This window comes from Acinonyx jubatus, chromosome B2, assembly GCF_027475565.1.
Source record: "Acinonyx jubatus isolate Ajub_Pintada_27869175 chromosome B2, VMU_Ajub_asm_v1.0, whole genome shotgun sequence".
Lineage (NCBI taxonomy): Eukaryota > Metazoa > Chordata > Mammalia > Carnivora > Felidae > Acinonyx > Acinonyx jubatus.
Genome location: NC_069385.1, coordinates 38,853,245 through 38,872,234, shown reverse-complemented (window position 1 = coordinate 38,872,234; position 18,990 = coordinate 38,853,245). Strand labels below are relative to the sequence as shown.

Here is an 18,990-nt window from a genome sequence, read left to right as displayed (position 1 = left end):
AATACATTATAAAATATGACACTGGAATAAAATACGACAATTGGAATCAAAGACTATATGGGGTTTCAAGTTGATTTTCACAGGTTATAGCAACACTGCCTAAAATCTGGGCATTTTAGGGGCGCCTGGGTGGCTCAGTCGGTTAAGCGGCCGACTTCAGCTCAGGTCATGATCTCGCGGTCCGTGGGTTCGAGCCCCGCGTCGTAATCTGTGCTGACAGCTCAGAGCCTGGAGCCTGTTTCAGATTCTGTGTCTCCCTCTCTCTGACCCTCCCCCATTCATGCTCTCTTTCTGTCTCAAAAATAAATAAACATTAAAAAAAATTTTTTTTTAAATAAAATCTGGGCATTTTAAAGAACTGCTCTGTTAGAAATTACATTTGCAGGAGCAGTTTTTTGTATGTGACTTACACATTTTATAACTGTAAGTTTGTACCTTTTGTCCTTCTTCACCCATATCACCCCCCACCCCCTTCACCTCTGGCAACTACCAGTCTCTTCTCTGTATCAATGAGCTTGTTTTTGTTTATTTTTTTAGATTCCTCATATAAATGAGATCATATGGTATTTATCTTTTTCTGTCTGATACATTTCACTTAGCATAATGCCCTCAAGGTCCATCCGTGACACAAATGGCAACATTTCCTTCTTTTTTTTTTTAAGTTTATTTGTTTATTTTGAGAGAGCAGAGCATGTGCAGAGCCAGGGCAAAGAGAGAGGGAGAGAGAAAATCCCAAATAGGCTTTGTGCTGACAGAGCAGACTCAAACTCCATACCATGAGATCAGAACCGGAGCCAAAATCGAGAGTAGGATGCTTAACCGACTGCACACCAGCATCCCTTTCTTTCTTTTTTATAGCTGAATAATATTCTTGTGTGTGTGTATGTGTGTGTGTGTGTGTGTGTGTGTGTGTGTGACAATAACATTTTCTTTATCCACTCATCTATCAGTGGACACTTAGCCTGTTTCCATATCTTGGCTATTGTAAATAATGCTGCAATGAGTACGTATCTTTTTAAGTTAATGTTTTCATTTTCTTTGGATGAATACCCAGATGTAAAATTGTTGGATCATATGGTAGTTCTATTTTTAATTTTTTGAAGGATCTCCATATGTTTTACATAGTATACAAGAGCAATTTTATGATGCTGAACAGATTTGCTCTTCTGCTAACACAGGGGAAAGAGGGAATATGTCCATACATAACCTTGTACGTGAATGTTCATAGCAGCTTTATTTGCATTGGCCAAACCCAAATGTCCTTCACCAGGTGAATAAGTAACAAACTGTGGTATATCCATACAATTGAATACTACTCTTCAATAAAAAGAGAACCATTGATAATGCAGCAACATGGATAAATCTCAAAAATCTCAAGTAATAGATTGAGTGAGTGAACAAAGCCAAAATGAGTATATACTGTGGAGTAAAAGGAAGACTGGTGGCTTCCTGGAGGAGCAGGAAAAAGGGGGAGGGAGAAATTACAAAGAGGACCTACAAAACTTTTGGTGGTGATGGATATGTTCACAAGAGTAACACACATGTCAAAACTTACAGACGGGTGGTTTATTATACGTCAATTATATGTCAGTAGATTGTGAAAAAGGAAAAGCAACACAAACATTGTTAAAATGTCTATACTACCCAAAGCAATCTATACATTTAATGCAATCTCTAACAAAATACCACCAAAATTTTTCACAAAGCTAGAGCAAACAGTTCTAAAATATGTATGGAACCACCAAAGACCCAAAATAGCCAAAGCAGTGCTGAAAAACAAAAGCAAAGCTGGAGGCATCACGATTCCAGACTTTAAGCTGTATTACAAAGCTGTAGTTATCAAGACAGCATGGTACTGGCACAAAAAAAAGGACACGTAGATTGATGGAACGGAATAGAAAACCCACAAATGGACCCACAATTATATGGTCAACAAATCTTCGACAAAACAGGAAAGAATATCCAATGGAAGAAAACTGTCTCCTCAACAAATGGTGCTGGGAAAATTGGACACCGACATTCAGAAGAATGAAACTGGATCACTTTCTTACACCATACACAAAAATAAATTCAAAACAGATGAAAGACAGGAAACCATCAAAATCCTAGAGGAGAATGCAGGCAGCAACCTCTTTGACCTCAGCCGCAGCAACTTCTTACTAGACATGTCACTGGAGGCAAGGGAAACAAAAGCAAAAATGAACTATTGGGACTTCATCAAGATAAAACCTTCTGCACAATGTAGGAAACAATCAACAAAGCTAAAAGGCAGCCTACAGAATGGGAGGACATTTTGCACATGACATATCTGATAAAGGGTTAGTAACCAAAATCTCTAAAGAACTTATCAAACTCAGCACCCAAAAAACAAATAATGCAGTTAAGAAATGGGCAGAAGACATGAATACACACTTTTCCAAAGAAGACATCTAGATGGCTAAGAGACACATGAAAAGATGCTCAACATCACTCATCATCAGGGAAATACAAATCAAAACCATGATGAGACACCACCTCACACCTGTCAGAATGGCTAAAATTAACAACATAAGAAACAACAGGTATTGGTGCGGATGTGGTTAAAGGGGAACCCTTTTGCACTGCTGGTGGGAATGCAGCCACTCTGGAAAACAGTATGGAGTTTCCTCAAAAAGTTAAAAATAGAACTACCTTACAATCCAACAATTGCACTGCTAGGTGTTTACCCAAACGATACAAAAATACAGATTCAAAGGGGTACATGTACCCCAATGTTTATAGCAGCACTATCAACAATAGCCAAAGTATGGAAAGAGCCCAAATGTCCATAGACTGATGAATGGATAAAGAAGATGTGATATATACGTGTGTGTGTGTGTGTGTGTGTGTGTGTGTGTGTAATAAAATGGAATATTACTTGGCAATCAAAAAGAATGAAATCTTACCATTTGCAACAACATGAGCAGAACTAGAGTGTATTATACTGAGCGAAATAAGTCAGTCAGAGAAAGACAAATACCATATGATTTCACTCATGTGAAATTTAACAAAACAAATGAACATATAGGAAGGGGGAAAAAAGAAAGAGGGAAACAAACCATAAAAGACTCGTAATGATAGAGAACAAACTGACAGTTGATGGAGGGATGTTGGTGGGGGATGGGCTACGTGGGTGATGGGTATTAAAGAGGGCACTTGTTATGAGCACTGGGTGTTGTATATAAGTGATGAATCACTGAATTCTACTCCTGAAGCCAATACTGCACTGTATGTTAACAAACTAGAATTTAAATAAAAATAAAAAATAAAGGGCTGAGATTAACTGAAAAAAATAAAAGACAAATCACTCTCTTACCTACATCCTGTCCTCCCTCGTTCCTCCCTTTCTGAGGCACTAGTTTGGCCAGACCACAATGCCTGTCCAATCTGTGCCTGCACCAATGCAGCTATGTGTAGTTGGCAAAAAATAAACACAATACTGACTAGTGACAGTTGAAAAGAAGTTGCTTATAAGAAAAAGGCATACAGTACAAAGCCAGTTTTTTGTTCATTTTGGAAGATGAGAAGCCAATCTACTAAGTGTCAGCTATTTCTTAGTGGATGACAGGTAATTTTTATTTTCTTGTTTATATTTTGCCGTACAAATGACTTTTTTACAACTTTTATAATCATTAAAACGAAAAAGATCTATTTCTATTTTAAGATATCTGTCATCTCTACGAGATGTGTTTGGTCCAGACAACATGGGCCTGGTAACAAGAGGGTGCAGAGGGTTGATCTGGAGCATCAAGAGCTTTTGCATGTATATGTTTCAGCTGGTCTCATGTCTTTCCATACCATTTCCCCTGTTACATATAGCTAGAAGACGAAATTACAACATTACGGCAAGTTTTATCAGCAAAAGAAAGGCATCTGGTTGAAATAAAACAAAAGCTGGGCATGAACCTGATGAATGAATTAAAACAGAACTTCAGCAAAAGCTGGCATGACGTGCAGACCTCTACTGCGTAAGTGTATCAACAGAATTTTTAAGAAATCACTTAGCTTGCTGTCTCTTATCTCTTCTGTTGTTTTTTTTTTCCTATGCAGCTGATTTGGTACTTATGACTAGGAAAAATATTTTCTCTAGCAGTAAAATAGATATGAATAATCATTAAATATGTTGCATGACGCAGACTCTATAGTTACCTTCATGAAATTAAACTGTTCACCTAACTCCATTTTTACTCAGATGACTTTTATGGGTTTGTATTTTTCTCTTTATTTTATATATTTTAAGCATTTGTTAAATGTATTTTTTTCTTTATGTTTTCTCAAAAAATTCTAAGTGGACAGGTGACTTTTCCCCAGAATACTTGGCATTCACTACAGGTTTTGAGTTTCTGTGACAAATGGTTGGCAGTTTTAGTACAGACTTGTTGCCCATTAATTTAAAAAGAAAAGCTTGTACTTTTCATATTTTAGGGATGTGCTTTTCATCTCTACTAACTCTAGGGAAAATTTAGAGGGCTAAGGCCATGTAGAATAATAGAAAAAATATATATATATATATGCATGTATATAAATATGCATATATATGTATATATATATATATGCACGCATATATATATACATATTGCTCTCTGTCCCTGGTTCCTGACACAGGGTCCCCAAATCCCTTGGAATTTCCATGGGGGTAGCAGTATCCTTTGTTCTAATGAGATGACCCCTGGTGGCTCTGGGATAGGGAGCTGGTCACTACAAAGACCAAGCCATGATTTGAGGTTTGGACTTGCAGTGCTATCCGCTATCCACTATCCTCCAGAGAAGGGAGAAGGGGGTGGAAATGGGGTTAATGACTGTATGATGGCGCCTCCATAAAAATCCCCGAAACATAGCATCCAGAGAGCTTCTGGGTTGGTGAACACATGGAGGTGCTGGGAGAGGTGCACCAGGAGAGAGCATGGAAGCCACACATCCCTCCCCATGTACCTCTCCCTGTGTATATCCTTTATCATACCCTCTTATTTTTTTAAGTTTATTTATTTATTTTGAGAGAGAGAGAGCGAGCACGAGTGGGGGAGGGGCAGAGAGAGGGAGAGAGAGAATCCCAAGCAGGTTCCAACTCAGGGCCCGATCTCACCTTGAGATCATGACCTGAGCTGAAATCAAGAGTCAGATGCTTAACTGACTGAGCCACCCCGGCCTCCCCCATATCCTTCTATAATAAACCAATAATCTAGTAGGTAAACCATTTTCCTGAATTCTGTAAACCACTCTAGCAAATTAATTAAACTTGAGGTCATGGGAACCTCCGATTTATAACCCATCAGTCACAAGCACACAGGTGATATCATGGACTTAGATTGGCATCTGATGGGGGAGTGAGAAGGCAGTGTTGTGACACTGAGCCCTTAACCTGTGGGATCTGACACCATCTTCGGGTAGGTAGTGTCTTAAACTTTAGGACACCCAGCTCTTGTCACAGAATTGCTTGGTGAGGGAAAAATCATGCATCTGGTGTCAGATGTGTTGTGAGTGTGGTGGTCATTGAGAGCAAAAGAGACACACAGGAGAAGTGGGTTTCTCCTGCTGCTAGACCACCAGAAATGTTTTTGGCTTTCCCGTTATCTTTTTGTCTGATATTAGGCAAGATACAGAATAATGTAGGTATTCTACAGCCATGCTTTTTATTGGATTACTTTTAAAATTACATGAAATATCCAGCTACTGGGTGCTTTTCTTATGATTTAAAATATTTTGTTTGCCAGGTGTTCTTGAATCAAAGGAAGTAAGTGCCCACCTCATGATGTAATTTTTCTTCTTTTTGTGAGTTGGGGGTAGAGGCTGGTGGAGACAGTTCTTATCCCTATCCCTAATGTTAGCCCCAAATTTGTGCCTGCATGTAATGCATTTTTTTCCATAGCATTATCCATTGCATGGTAAAGATATTACATTCCTAGTATTTTAGTGGGAATCAATGTTTTTTTCTTTGCAGGTACTTTTCTCCTGGACAGAGATAGGCCCTACAGTAGGAAAAGGTACCAGTGATGGACAACAGATACTTCAGTTTTGCTGGGGGCAGCTTTGTCTGCTGGTTACTGAAAACTAAGACCTAAGACCTTAGTGCAAGTGCCTTTGTATAAAGAGTTCCATCTAAAAGGAACTTGATGATTCTCCACTTTGCTTCCCCTAGTTTCCATGTAAAGGCAAATGTTTTTTTCCCCTATCACAGCCTAGTATCTACTCCTATGCTTGTGCACCCCAAGGGCTCATCCAGACAGTGTCAGGGCACAGCCCAGAGTAGGGCAGGATGGAGCCAGGGAGCCCATCAGGTTATCTCCACAGGCAAATTAACCTTCCCCAACCCGATGGTGACAATTATGGAAGAAGATAAGAGACCACATATTGGTGCTTATCAATTTAAAATATATATTGCAACACTATATGAATAGTCTCCTGTAAAGGACAGATGGATTTTAGGCACTAAATTAAATGAGCTTCTCTGTCAGTAGTTTTGACTTCCATCTTTGCCCCTCAGTAGCACTATACCAGTTAATGGCCCTGATGGAGTGAGCCTGAACAATCTCCATTTTCCTGATTGTGGGCCCTCTTGTCACACTGATCTGAACTTCCCTCTGGGGTTTAAGACCCAGGTAAGATCTTTCTGCTTGGCCTCCCTAACCATGCTGTAGGGTGGGCTAACCTCACGGGAGATGGGATAACTCTGGCCATTCTGTTGCCGAAGGGAGGAATGGAACCGTGGCTATCTGGCCAGAGGGTACATCAAGTCTGCCCTAGTTCTGATGGGGGCAGGGTGGGAATAAATAGTCCTGAGGCATGGAATTAGAGTGAGCAAGTTCAAGGAGGGTGGGTAGCCCCTTCCCACATTGGAGAATATATAGTCTCTAATTTTCTCACGTTTGAAAAACAAATTAGTTTTATAGTCAGGCGGTACACTTAGTATCGAGCTTTTTGTTGCATGAATAGATTTATTCCCAAGGATTCTGGAGTTGAAAGACTATCAGGGAAACACAGTTTGGTTTTTGTGTTTGTTTACTTTACAAGTAATTCCAGATAACCAGTTAAACAGTAAGTTATGAGAAGCAACATGAAGCAAAAGAGTGTTAGGGGGATGTATGGAGCAGGAGTTTGAGCCTTGCCTGGGGACTCAGGAAGGTTTTTCAAGGCAAGAGGTGGATGCTTCAGCAGAGCTCTGAAGGATGAGTGGGAAATTAATCAGGCCGGGAGAGGCAGGAAGAGCTCCTGGGGGAGGCACAGCCTGGTGATGGCCAGAAGGAGAGAAGGCTCCCTCTCCCCTGGGAAAGCAGTCTGGTTAATTAGTGTTGTTGACACAGCAGGGAGAAGTGGCAGAGGGGTGCACAGGGCCTTGTGGTGTCTGTTAATAGAGCTATTCTTATTCCACTGCCACTAGAAAGTCAGGAAGTACTATGATGAAAACAGCACAGGGTGATGGGCCAGAGGAGAGGGCAGAGGCACTGTGTGATTGAGTCCCTGTCAGGGATGTCCTGTCCTGGGAGGTTACTCTGAGCTAATACCTGAATGACTAGAAGGATCTAGTCTTGTGATGATGTAGGGGAGAGCTTTGGGGTTGAGACAAAATTTGCTGCAAAGACCTTGGGGCAAGAAGCGGTTTTGTACATGTCAGGAGCCCAGAGAAAGTGTGGTAGTGAGAGGGGCTGAGGTGGGAGTCTCGGGGGCCTCGCAGCCCATGTGGAGAAGGGGGGGATCTTATTGCAAGGTTTTGGATGCCACTGGAGGATTTGAAGCAGCAAGTGATCTGTTCGAATTCACCTTTAAAAAAAAAAATCACTCTGGTAACTTTGTGTTATACAGATTGTGGAGACTGGAAAATCATTTCAGAGACTGTTGTAGTAATCCAGGTCAGTGAAGCTAGTGAGGAGCAGAAAGGGGACAGAATTGGAGGCCAGGCCAATGGGACTTCTCAGTGGTTTGGGGCTGAGACATGCAGGAGGTAAAGGGATCAAATATGACTGTCAGGTCTTTGACACGGGCAGCTGGTTGAGCATGGGGACTGTTTGCAGCAATGGGCATGTAGCATTGTGGCCAAGCCCGTGGACTATGGACTCCAATTGCTTGCATTGCAGTCTAGGTCCCCTGCATCCATGAAATGAGATCATATTAGTACCTATCTCATAGGTACTAAGAATTCAAGGAGTTAATATTTGTTAACAGGCAGGACAGTTTCTGATGCTTTGTAGGCCTATTTGCTGTTCTAGAAAACAAGTCTGGGGGAGGGGGGAGACCCAAGAATTTTGTTTTGGTGTGTGCTGACTGAAATACCCAATAGACAAACAAGTGCATACATCTAGAAGGCAACTCAGAGGAAGAGTCAAGGATGGAAATGGACATGCAGAGTCATCTGCATGTTGATGTCATTGAAAGCTGCAGGACTAGATGACAGTTATTCAGAGATTATTTAATAAATCTGGATGATCATGGTTCATGGTATGAACCTTACTTTGTACGGAAGAATCAATCCTTAAGTGGAAGGCATGAGTATATCAGTAACACGATTCCAGGAAAGCACCTTTCTCCCGCCCTCTTTTCTTGGCTGCTGATAGAGGAGGAAGTCTTAATCACATGGTGGGGGGGTGGGGGAGCAGGGGGCAGGGCTTGGTAACAATCTATTTTCCCCTTGAATTAATTAAATCCCTGCTGTTAGTGCCATGTTACCCATTCTGGGACAAGATCTACACCTCATAGGATGAAAATTTTGATGTGAGAGAATGAGAAGCTGGGGTAAGGTGAGGTTGAGTAAAATTAAATTTCAAAGCACTAAAGAGAATTTTAGCTGTCAGAGGATTGAAGGTGATTCCCAGAGGCAATACTTTGCATACTGATTAAGCAATCATGACCTATTTAGTTTGATTTATACTGGAAAGAAAATCTATGATATGTTAATGAAGGATCTTGGCATATTTTAGCCTGTGGTAGGATTCAAAGAGGAATAGGACTGAATGATAGAAATAATTATATAGCAGACTGAAATGATCTCCTTTATAGAAAGATAACCATGCAGCAGCAAGTAAAAAGATCATCTGTAAACTGGGGTTTGTTGTTGCTGTTGTTTTTGTCATAGTTTGTATGGCTTTGATTTGGAATCTAAGAACATACACCAAAAATTCCCGCCACCTCCTTTTGTTGTTGTTGCTGCCGCTGGGGTTTTTGTTGTTGTTTGTTCTCTGCTGCTTTTTTGTGTTGTCTTTAGACTTTAAAGAGGCACGGATGGGGGAGGTGGGTGGTTTTGGAGTGTTAGAGGTAGGGAGGCGACCAGAGGAAAAATTGAATCTCTTCTTAGGTAGAAGGAGTAGGGATTCAGACATGCGACGTTCTTGTGGGCTATTCAAGCTGATAAGCTTCATTTCAGTGAGTGTTCAGCCTTTGCTAACCCCTGACATTTCCCCACTAATAAACCCTTCTGAGTTGTACCACAGACCAAATGGTGGGGCTGCCAAGAGGAGAAGGTTTGGGGAAGGAAATCCTTTTGGAACAATTAATAACTCCATCCTACATAAAGAGGAGTAAAATTCAGCATTAAGAAAACTTGAATTGAGCATGTGATTTACTTGCTCTTTGATTTTTGTGCTTCTAAGACTTCCAAACCATTATAGTCAATAATGATCATTCCCTCTTTTTTATGAGAAGCTGTTGTAGCACCGTGGAGTTTGGAAGTGCCAGAGAAGATTAAAGACCTCATTTCAAAAGATACACATAGTCAATGTCTTAGACAGCTGTTTATTCTGCTTACCTTTCGGCTTTTATATTATCACAGAAGGCAGGAAGTAGACTCTTTCAGGTTTAAGTGATAACTATATTTTGGTAGTGTTTAGGGAACCTTCCAAAGAAAATAAGCCTCAAAACTTTGGTGTCTTTGGGGAGACGTGCATGGGCCACTGTTAAAATAATAATCTTTTTAAAATCCCGTAACAGAAAGTATACCTGTGCTATAAAATATCTTCTTGTAAAAAGACTGTTGAATTAAAAAAAAATTAATGTTTATTTTTGAGAGAGAGACAAAGAGAGAGCAGAAGCACTGGAGGGGCAGAGAAAGAGGGAGACACAGAATCTGAAGCTGGCTCCAAGCCCTGAGCTGTCAGCACAGAGCCCAAAGAGGGGCTCGAACTCATGAACTGCGAGATCATGACCTGAGCCAAAGTCGGATGCTTAACCGACTGAGCCACCCAGGCACCCCAAAAGACTGTTGAATTTTTAAAATTTACTTCTATTTGTGTGTAAAAAAATACTTTAAATCAAAACATTGTAGAACACCTGCTTTCTTCTTTTGATTAACACTACTTTCAAATCAGTAAGACATGACAAGATGAACTGTGTGAAAAGTCAGCAGAATCCCTTTTGGCTGGCTTGCAGAGAACCTTACCCCTCACTACTGATAACCTCCTGGTCAGTGCACCAGCCAAACAGTTAACCTGTCCTGGCATTAACTGCTATCCATTCCTTAAAGAAAATGTGGCATATATACATATACAAAGGAATATCATTCAGCCATGACCAGGAAGAAAATCCTGCCTTGAGACACTACAGACAAACCTTGAGGGCATTATGCTAAGTGAAATAAGTCAGACAGAGAAGGACAGATACTGCATGGTATCAGTTGTACATGGAATCTAAAAATCATTTTTTTTTCAAGTCAAATTTTTGGAAGCAGAGAGTGGAAGGGTGGTGGCTAGGCACAATGGTGTGGGGAAAATAGAGAACGTTTGGTAAAAGAACACAGACTTCCAGTTATAAGATGACTAAAATTCTGAGGATCTGATGTATAAAAGAGTGACTCTACTTGATAACTCTATGGTACGACTGAAATTTGCAAAGAGAGTAGGACTTCAATATTCTCACCAAAATATATATATAAACATGTGAGGTGATGGATGTGTTAATTAACTAAGTGGGAGGAATTCTTTCACAATGTGTATGTATATCAAATCACGGTGTACGCTTTAAATATCTTACAATTTTATTTGTCAGTTATACCTTAGTAAAGCTGAAAAAAAAAAAAAACCCTACCCATCCCAGCCAGTCTCTGAAAAGTAAAGCCTGTGTTCCTGTTGACTTTCACTGAGAAATAGAAATTTTACTTGTACACTAAATAAAAAATCTCCCAGTAAGAAGTCTTCGGTGAGTTAAAGTGTGAGCTGCTCTGTGCTATCTACACTTTTGTCAAAGAAAGGTTCAGCACTGGACCAGATTCCAGCCTTGTTGGGAACTGCAGGTTCCTATAAGGCTGATGTTTGTCAGAATGGCTTTAGAGCACAGGAGGACACATTTCCCTTCCCGCATCTTAAGGCTTCCAAGTGCCCTCCCCCAGAGTCAAGAGCTTCACAGTGGGAAGTACTGACTCTGCATCTGTAGCTGAAGTCTGGGAATCAGCCTGGACTCTATTTCCTTCCATTGGCCCCGTGTGGTTCTTGCTCTAGTGTATTCAGGCACTGGGGACACAGCAGTGATGGACAAGATATGGTCCCTGCCCTCAGGAAGTTCAGGCAGGTCACAGAGACAGATTTCAAAACCATAATTGCAACATGGTAGAAAAAATGTTCGGAAAGAGCTGTGCGAAGGGGTCATAGGAACACAGAGGAAGGGCACATAACACAGACTTCTTGGAGCATGTATTCCCAATTTTTCTGCCTCCTGGCACATCATTGACAACAAGCTGAGGGTACCTTAATATTTTGACTTTTTTTTAAAGTTTATTTATTTATTTTTGAGAGAGAGAGAGAGCGCGCGCACACACACACACACACACACACACACACACACACACGAGAATATGGGGGAGGGGCAGAGAGAAAGAGAGGGAGAGAGAGAATCCCAAGCAGGTTCCACATTATCATCCCAATACGGGGTCTATCCCATGAACCGTGGGATCATGACCTGAGCCGAAATCAAGAGGAGGACACATAACCAACTGAACTACTCAGGCGCCCCATTTTGACTTTTATTTAAGGAAAATATATTAGTCTCCTATTTCATCAGTTATGTAACTCAGCAATGTGTAACTTCTATTTAGCTTAAAATAAGAGACATAATCTAAAATGCTAAATACCCATTTCCATTTAAATTACAAGGTTGTCAAGTCAATTATAAGGTTGGTGTTTAAGTTGTTTTTCATTATTTGCATATTAGTGAATGTAATTTTATGTGATAGGGTTGAAAATCAGTTTTAAGTATTAGTAGTACAAACTGTGTGCCAAATTCCATGCCACAATAAAGGGAGTAAATTGTAAGTATAACGACATCCTTGGGAGTTTTTAGTGGCCTGACAGGAGGGTCTTTTTTCAAGACGTGGGTGCCTCGCATCTAGATAAGGATGTATATTACTTCATTCAATCTTAAGATGGAGCCCAATCAGGATGCAGTGTAAGGTTACAGGATCTGTGCAGTGCGAAGTTCCGGAGGGACCTTTCTCTTACACTGTGAGTGGTACTTCTTAGAGCTTTTAAGTGCTCTGAGCCCAATGGCCTATTTCTCATGGGGTCCCTTGTTCCTTTGTTCTGGGAAACCACTTCTTCACATAGAACCCTCTGACATTGCCCACCCCCTCTACATCTCTTTCCCTCAATTATTGGTCTCTATGTAATGTATGTGGGATGGCTAGTAATTGTTTTCAAGAAATGTGGTAGTTAGTCTGGGGAGGAGAGGTATAAAAATGTGGGAAAAGAGGCACATCTTAGAATTCTTGAAATGCATTACCATTTATCTCCACAAATACTGGAGCTGATATAACTCACCTTCAAATGTGTGACGTCTCCAAAGCAAGAAGACATAATGAAGGAAGGAAGGCGCCCTGGTCCTAGCCTTATCTCTGTCTTTAAAAAGTCACGCAGTTGTTCTGGGCCCTGATCCCATCATCTGTAGTCTGAAGAAATTGGGCTCCCATGCCTTTCAGATTTAACATTATATAATTCTCAGGAATAAAGAGTTAACAGTCTTAAAAATCTCTCTTCAACACTCCTTTGAGCTCTCCATATGTTTGAATTTAAACTGAAATTGCACATAGGTATAGAGTTGCATTTTTTCATGATGAAGACTTAAATGCCACTTGTATTTCACTGAAGTACTCAGATTCCTGTATATACCCACCATATATTTTGCTAGAGAAGTGTTTAAAGCATCAAGTAGCTAGCACTTACTGCTTACTATATGCACTTCTCTCTGACTAGGTCTTTTATGTTTAAAATAAGCCCTCAAATTCAGAATATGATACACAAGTGTTCAAAAGTCACCTCATCTCTAAATTCAAAGCATTCTCAAATATATCAAGTTAAACTTCATGGAACAGTTTACAAGAAAATTAAATATTTGCTCTAACTGCAAGAAATTCCTGTGGAAATGCAGAAGCAATGCAAGAAGGAATTCTCTAACTAATACCCAGTCCCAGCCTCATGCAACGGTCACAGGTCGTGCAGGGTATTTCTTTACTTTTCTCTTGTGTCACCTTTCAGGCCTTACAGACTCACAGTCTTCCTAAAGATGCAGGTTTTGGTCCTTTTAATTCTTCAAAGTGGGGCATGTACAATACAACAAAATCCTTTTTCTTGGCAAATTTGATGGGATCACATGGCAGAGTGGCTAGAGCAGAGGTTTTAAGGCAAGATTTGGCCTGGTAAGTTCAAGGACTGGCGAGGAAGTCAGTGATGGAGCAGAATGAGCAGATAGAAAGAGGACCAGCTTGGGTGTGATCATCGTGAGGCCTGTTGCATGGACTTTGATTTTGACTCTGAGTCCTCGAGGTATCAGTCAAGTGGGAACATAGGCGTATCAGTCAAGTGGGAACATCGGCTTATTGTGAACAGATAATTGCAGTATTATATTTCTAAAACTGTTTAGAAAAAGTCACTACAGTATCCTAAGATCATGTGTCCTCCTTATTCCCAGCTATGAGTATTAGAAAAATAAGCTAAATACTAGTTGTATTTTGCCCTTTTCTGATTAATTTTACCCACTTGAACAATAAAAGCTAAGTCTTCACGTTGAAATATACATTTTCTAATTTCTGTGTTATTTTTGGTGGCTAACTGTTTACTTGCAAGGGTCTCTTTTTGCAGAGTTAAAACACACACTTCTTTAAGAATAACTCTGTACTCTCGGAGCACGTCTACTGCTTGTGATCACACATCTGATCTGCACATTCAGATCTGTACTTGAATATGAATATTTTTCCTGAATTCAGATTTAATGGTCTGACTTTTCCATTGATAAGTAGCAGCCAACCCATCATCCCCAAACAATGAATAGAATCAGTAACTGCTGTGGATCATCTTCCTAAATCTGTTTAGAAAAGGAGAGTTTCTTCTACTTTTTTTTAATGTTTATTTATTTTGAGAGAGAGAGTTAGAGCGCGTGCAAATGGCAGGGGGGTGGGAGTGTTGGGGGAGAGAATCCCAGGCAGGCTCAGAGCCGTCAGTGCAAAGCCTGACGCGGGGCTCGAACTCACAAACCCTGAAATCATGATCTGAGCCAAGACCAAGAGTCGAATGCCTAACTAACTGAGCCACTCAGGTGCCCCTAGAAAAGGAAAATTTCAAAGTAAGGAAGGAGAAGGATGGTGAATGTTCTGTAGGTAATCATGACATATAAACTGTATTTCTATTGTTCTGTTTTACTTCTAGCTACAAGAAAACACATGAAACCCTGAGTCACGCAGGGCAGAAGGCAACTGCGGCTTTCAGCAATGTTGGGACGGCCATCAGCAAGAAGTTTGGAGACATGAGGTACCATGGGAAAGAACCTTGGGAATGACGCTAAGCCTTTGGCCTTCTGAGGGAAGGGAAACTTTCTCATTGGCCGGTCTTCCTAATGTATTCTTTTTTAACTGGATTAAAATTTTTATGTGGCTGATAGTGATAGTGACTAAGATAAAATTTTTAATGGAAAGTCTTCTGCCCCAAAGTCGGGTTAGTTAGCCTGGTCCCAAAGATGCCCTCTCCATTAGGACATGACCTAGTAAAAATGGAAGATACAGGGTTCCTTTAATGATTAGTAATTAGTAATAATTAGTAATTAGGGAGGATTTCAGAAGAATGCAGCACACACAGAATTTTATTCATTAAAATTTAAACAGTAAGTTAAATATATATTCAATGGAGTATGCTTTGACAAACTATTCTAGGTTTCATTTTTGTATACATTCATTCATCTAGTATATTTTTTCTATGCTAAATATTACATATTTATTCTGTTTTTCCCAAAAGGTACCATGGTAGATAGTCCTTGCATAATTTGGTTATTCTCAGTATGTCATTATCATATAAAGTTAGGGTGAACATCAAGATTTTGAACAAAGAAATAAATGTCCTCACTATAGGCACCAGAAAAACAATGTAGTATTGACCATTCTTATTTTTTATTATGTTTTCGTAAGTTATCTCATATAGTGTTGTTACTTTCATTTTTTTTTTGCTTGTTTAAATACCTATCAGTTTATTTTGAATTTGGCAATATGCTTAAGAAATTTTTCTTTATAAATCAATTTTATTTTTCTCCCTAGAAATCAAATTCATTTTTAAAAAACTATTGAAGTATACACTTTAAATTTCTTTTAAAAAAAACTATGCATATTATTTCACTGGATTCTTTAAACTATTACTTTCTTTATTACTCTGCAACTTTGCTACTTGCAGACGAATATTTATATCTTTGTGTTTATTTTGTTCAGAAATAAACTTTACTGGATTGTGCCAAGTATTCATGTGCTATCTGAACAAGTTGGCATTCATGAGGCTAGAGTTAAGTACATAGCATGAATCTGAGTACATTGTTTTATATTCATATTTATTAATAATGCAGTAATGAAAAGCAACTGAAATTTTTCAGAGGCTGCATGTGATGAATGGATAAACCTTCTGGATTATTAATTAACCCCATTATTTCAAATAAAATTTGTTGTCTTGTTAATGGCATTAAAACATTTATCTAAACTAATTAAATAATTTTTCTAAACAGAAAATACCCTATTACCTGTTATAGCCAGGAAAATACATTGTGCCACGTTTATAAAATTTGTTCTCCACATACTTAGTTGAAACCTTTCACTGGAACACTACGACCGCTGGAGTGTTATTTTCTCCAACTTGAGAGGACTTTATGAACACCTCTGACGCCTGTTTAAAGTGCATATTTCCATATTCCACCTCTTGGAGATTATGCCTCAGTAGGTCTTGAGTGGACTTTAGGGATCTGCATTTGTAACAAGCTCTTAAGTGGTTCAACTTTAGGTGGTCAGGTTATGAGGAAGCCACATTCACTTAGCTCACCTGTACCCAGGTGTTCTGTTATGAAAGGGGGTAAGAGTGACAATATCATCAGGTCATTATAAAAGTTGTAGAAGAGAGTCTGCTGTGTATTAAGCACTCAATAAATGTTAGGGGTTTTTTTTTTGTTTGTTTTTTGTTTTAGTTTATTTATTTACTTTGAGAGAGACAGCCAGGGTGAGTGGAGGAGGGGCAGAGAGAAGGAGAGAGAGAAAATCCCAAGCAAGCTCCATGCTGCTAGAGCAGAGCCTGATGCAGGGCTTGAACCCATGACCTGAACCGAAATCAAGAGTCGGATGCTTAACCGACTGAGCCACCCCTGCTAGTTTTTATCCTTACTAAGTGACTGTCTCAGTTACAAGTGACCCCCACAAGATGGCAGTTAGGAAGTGTACATTAACAGGAGTGCACTGTATTTTGTAAAGGTTTTGGTAGTTTTCCTAAGTAGAAAAGAATGAAGACTGTTTCACATACGTAATATGTTAACCTATTCATGTTCATACGCTAATTGGGTATGACATCAAGGTTGTGTTAACTTCTTTTTCTTCTGTTTCAGTGTAGATTTGTTTCAGGGTAATGGATAGTCTATTTCCCAGAAGTTCCCAAACTTTTCATTAATTGTTTCTCTATATAGAAGATACAACACTTTCATTCTAAACTGTGGCTAAAAATGTTAGTTAATGTAGCCTGTGTTAGTGGAGACTCAAATGTGGTCCTGTAATATGTTGTAGACTTTGCAAACTTAGGACCTATATTTTTCCCAAACTATAACTCTAACATTAAATATAATTGCAGATAAGTCCCTGAAAATCAACAAGTTTTATGAAACAAGTTTTATGAAAAATTTTTAGTCTTAAATTATGCTAGAACAAATAATATATGTGAAAGTCATACTTGAAAAGTACTTAAATTTAGTGTAATAAAGATTCTTAAATGAGAAATTAGTAAGATTTTATTTTTCATTTAAATTAATTTGCTTATTTATAAAATAATAGATAAATTTTAAAAATTTATCACATTTTACTTTGAATACCTTTTTAATTTAAAACATCGTATTTTCTGGGGCTCCTGGGTGGCTCAATCAATTAAGTGTCTGACTTTGGCTCAGATCATGATCTCAAGGTCTGGGAGTTCAAGCCCCGTGTTGGGCTCTGTAATGACAGCTCAGAGCCTGGAGCCTGCTTTGGATTCTGTGTGTCCCTCTCTCTGCTCCTTCCCCACTCACACTCACTCTCTCTCTCTCAGAAATAAATAAAACATTAAAAATTTTTTAAATATCATATTATCCTATATTCTTGTTAGTTACACCGTAAAATTTTCTTGTGTGTTCTGGGAAAAAGTTTCTGAACTTGTTCAAAAAGATTGCCAGCAATATTCAGATCCTGGAAAGAAAAAGAGTACCTCTCAATTTTTTTTTTTTAGTTTATTTATTTATTTTGAGAGGGAGAGGGAGAGAGTGTGAGTGGGGTAGAGGTGGCAGGGGAGGGGGTGGTGGGGGAGAGAATCTTAAGTGCTAAAAGCACAGCATCCAATGTGGGGCTCCATCTGAGGAAGCGTGAGATCATGACCTGAGCCAAAATCAAGAGTTGGGCCTTAACCAACCTAAGCTCCCCTTAAATTGATATGTTTTCTAAAAAACAAGTCATATTTTTCAAGCTAAGATTCTCCTTTTATCGTGATTGACATTGCCTGAAGTCCCCATAGCCCCATCAATGGAACTGCCCCCCCTTCTCCACCTGTAAAATAACACTGTTAATAGATGGCTACCTAACTAAAATGCTTTCTGCAAAGTGAAAATGAGGACACATTTATGAAAGTACTCTGAAGAAATGCAAGCTCTTGGAATCATTTTGATAATAACACTGGCATCTTCTTGGAACTTCGCAGTTGTTTATTCAAATGGTGTGTGAACTAGTGGAGGTGAAATCTCTGGAGGAGGTATATACCTTAATAGAGTCCAACCATCTCTGTAGATAGCTGTGAGAACAACAGAAGCACAACTTATAACAGGTTGGTAAAGTAATTGTGAAGACACATTAAAAAGTATACTCCAAAAGAGTAATATATGGAGTCGCATAGTCTTTGCTTTGGGGCTGAGAGAGGGGACAAAGGGCACTGTGGTCCTGTCTTTGCATCCTGATATGCTAACTCTGCTCCTGCTCTCTCCTGTGCTGCCTGGGCTGCAGGTCTCACTCCATCGGGTAAGCACCGCCTCTGGGTCCCTGCTAGCTCCTTGGTTGTTCCCTTCTTTCCCAGAGCCCACTGCTTCCCTCACACCGTGGGTGTGCTTCAGCCAAAACACTAGATCTCTTTTCCTGAGAGTGTTCATGACCAAGAAATTACAGAGTACAGGGCATCTAATGGGTTTGAATTTATTTAAGCACATATTTGTATCATTTCTGAGTCATTTACACCAGTTTCGCTTGCTGAGCAATCTCTTAGGAATCCCTTCCTACATTCCCAATCGTTCCTGCGTTGGCAGGGGTCCTTAGAATTGAAAGAATTAAAAAAAAAAAAAAAAAAGCACAAATTGAGGTGTGTGTGTGTGTGTGTGTGTTTTAAATGTTTATTTATTTATTTAGAGGGAAATAGAGGGAAAGCAGGGGAGGGTCAGAGAGAGAGGGAGAGAGAATCCCAAACAGCCTCCATGCTGTCAGCAAGGAGCCCGACTCAGGGCTCGATCTCACGAACCATGAGATTATGGCCTGAGTTGAGAGAT

At 39.6% G+C, this 18,990-nt stretch overlaps 1 protein-coding gene across 8 annotated transcripts in view; it reads left to right on the top strand.

The window, feature by feature from the left end:
• Positions 1-18,990, top strand: part of TPD52L1 (TPD52 like 1) — a 100,507-nt gene that overhangs the window by 71,845 nt on the left and 9,672 nt on the right. For 4 of the 8 annotated variants that reach the window (XM_015084328.3, XM_053222282.1, XM_015084331.3 and 1 more), the window contains exons 3-5: positions 3,838-3,986; positions 14,631-14,732; positions 18,458-18,472. In XM_015084328.3, the coding sequence (XP_014939814.1) occupies positions 3,838-3,986; positions 14,631-14,732; positions 18,458-18,472 (266 nt within the window). The remainder of the gene's footprint in view (positions 1-3,837; positions 3,987-14,630; positions 14,733-18,457; positions 18,473-18,990) is intronic. The other 4 variants (XM_015084330.3, XM_015084332.3, XM_015084333.3 and 1 more) reach the window with 1 other exon arrangement.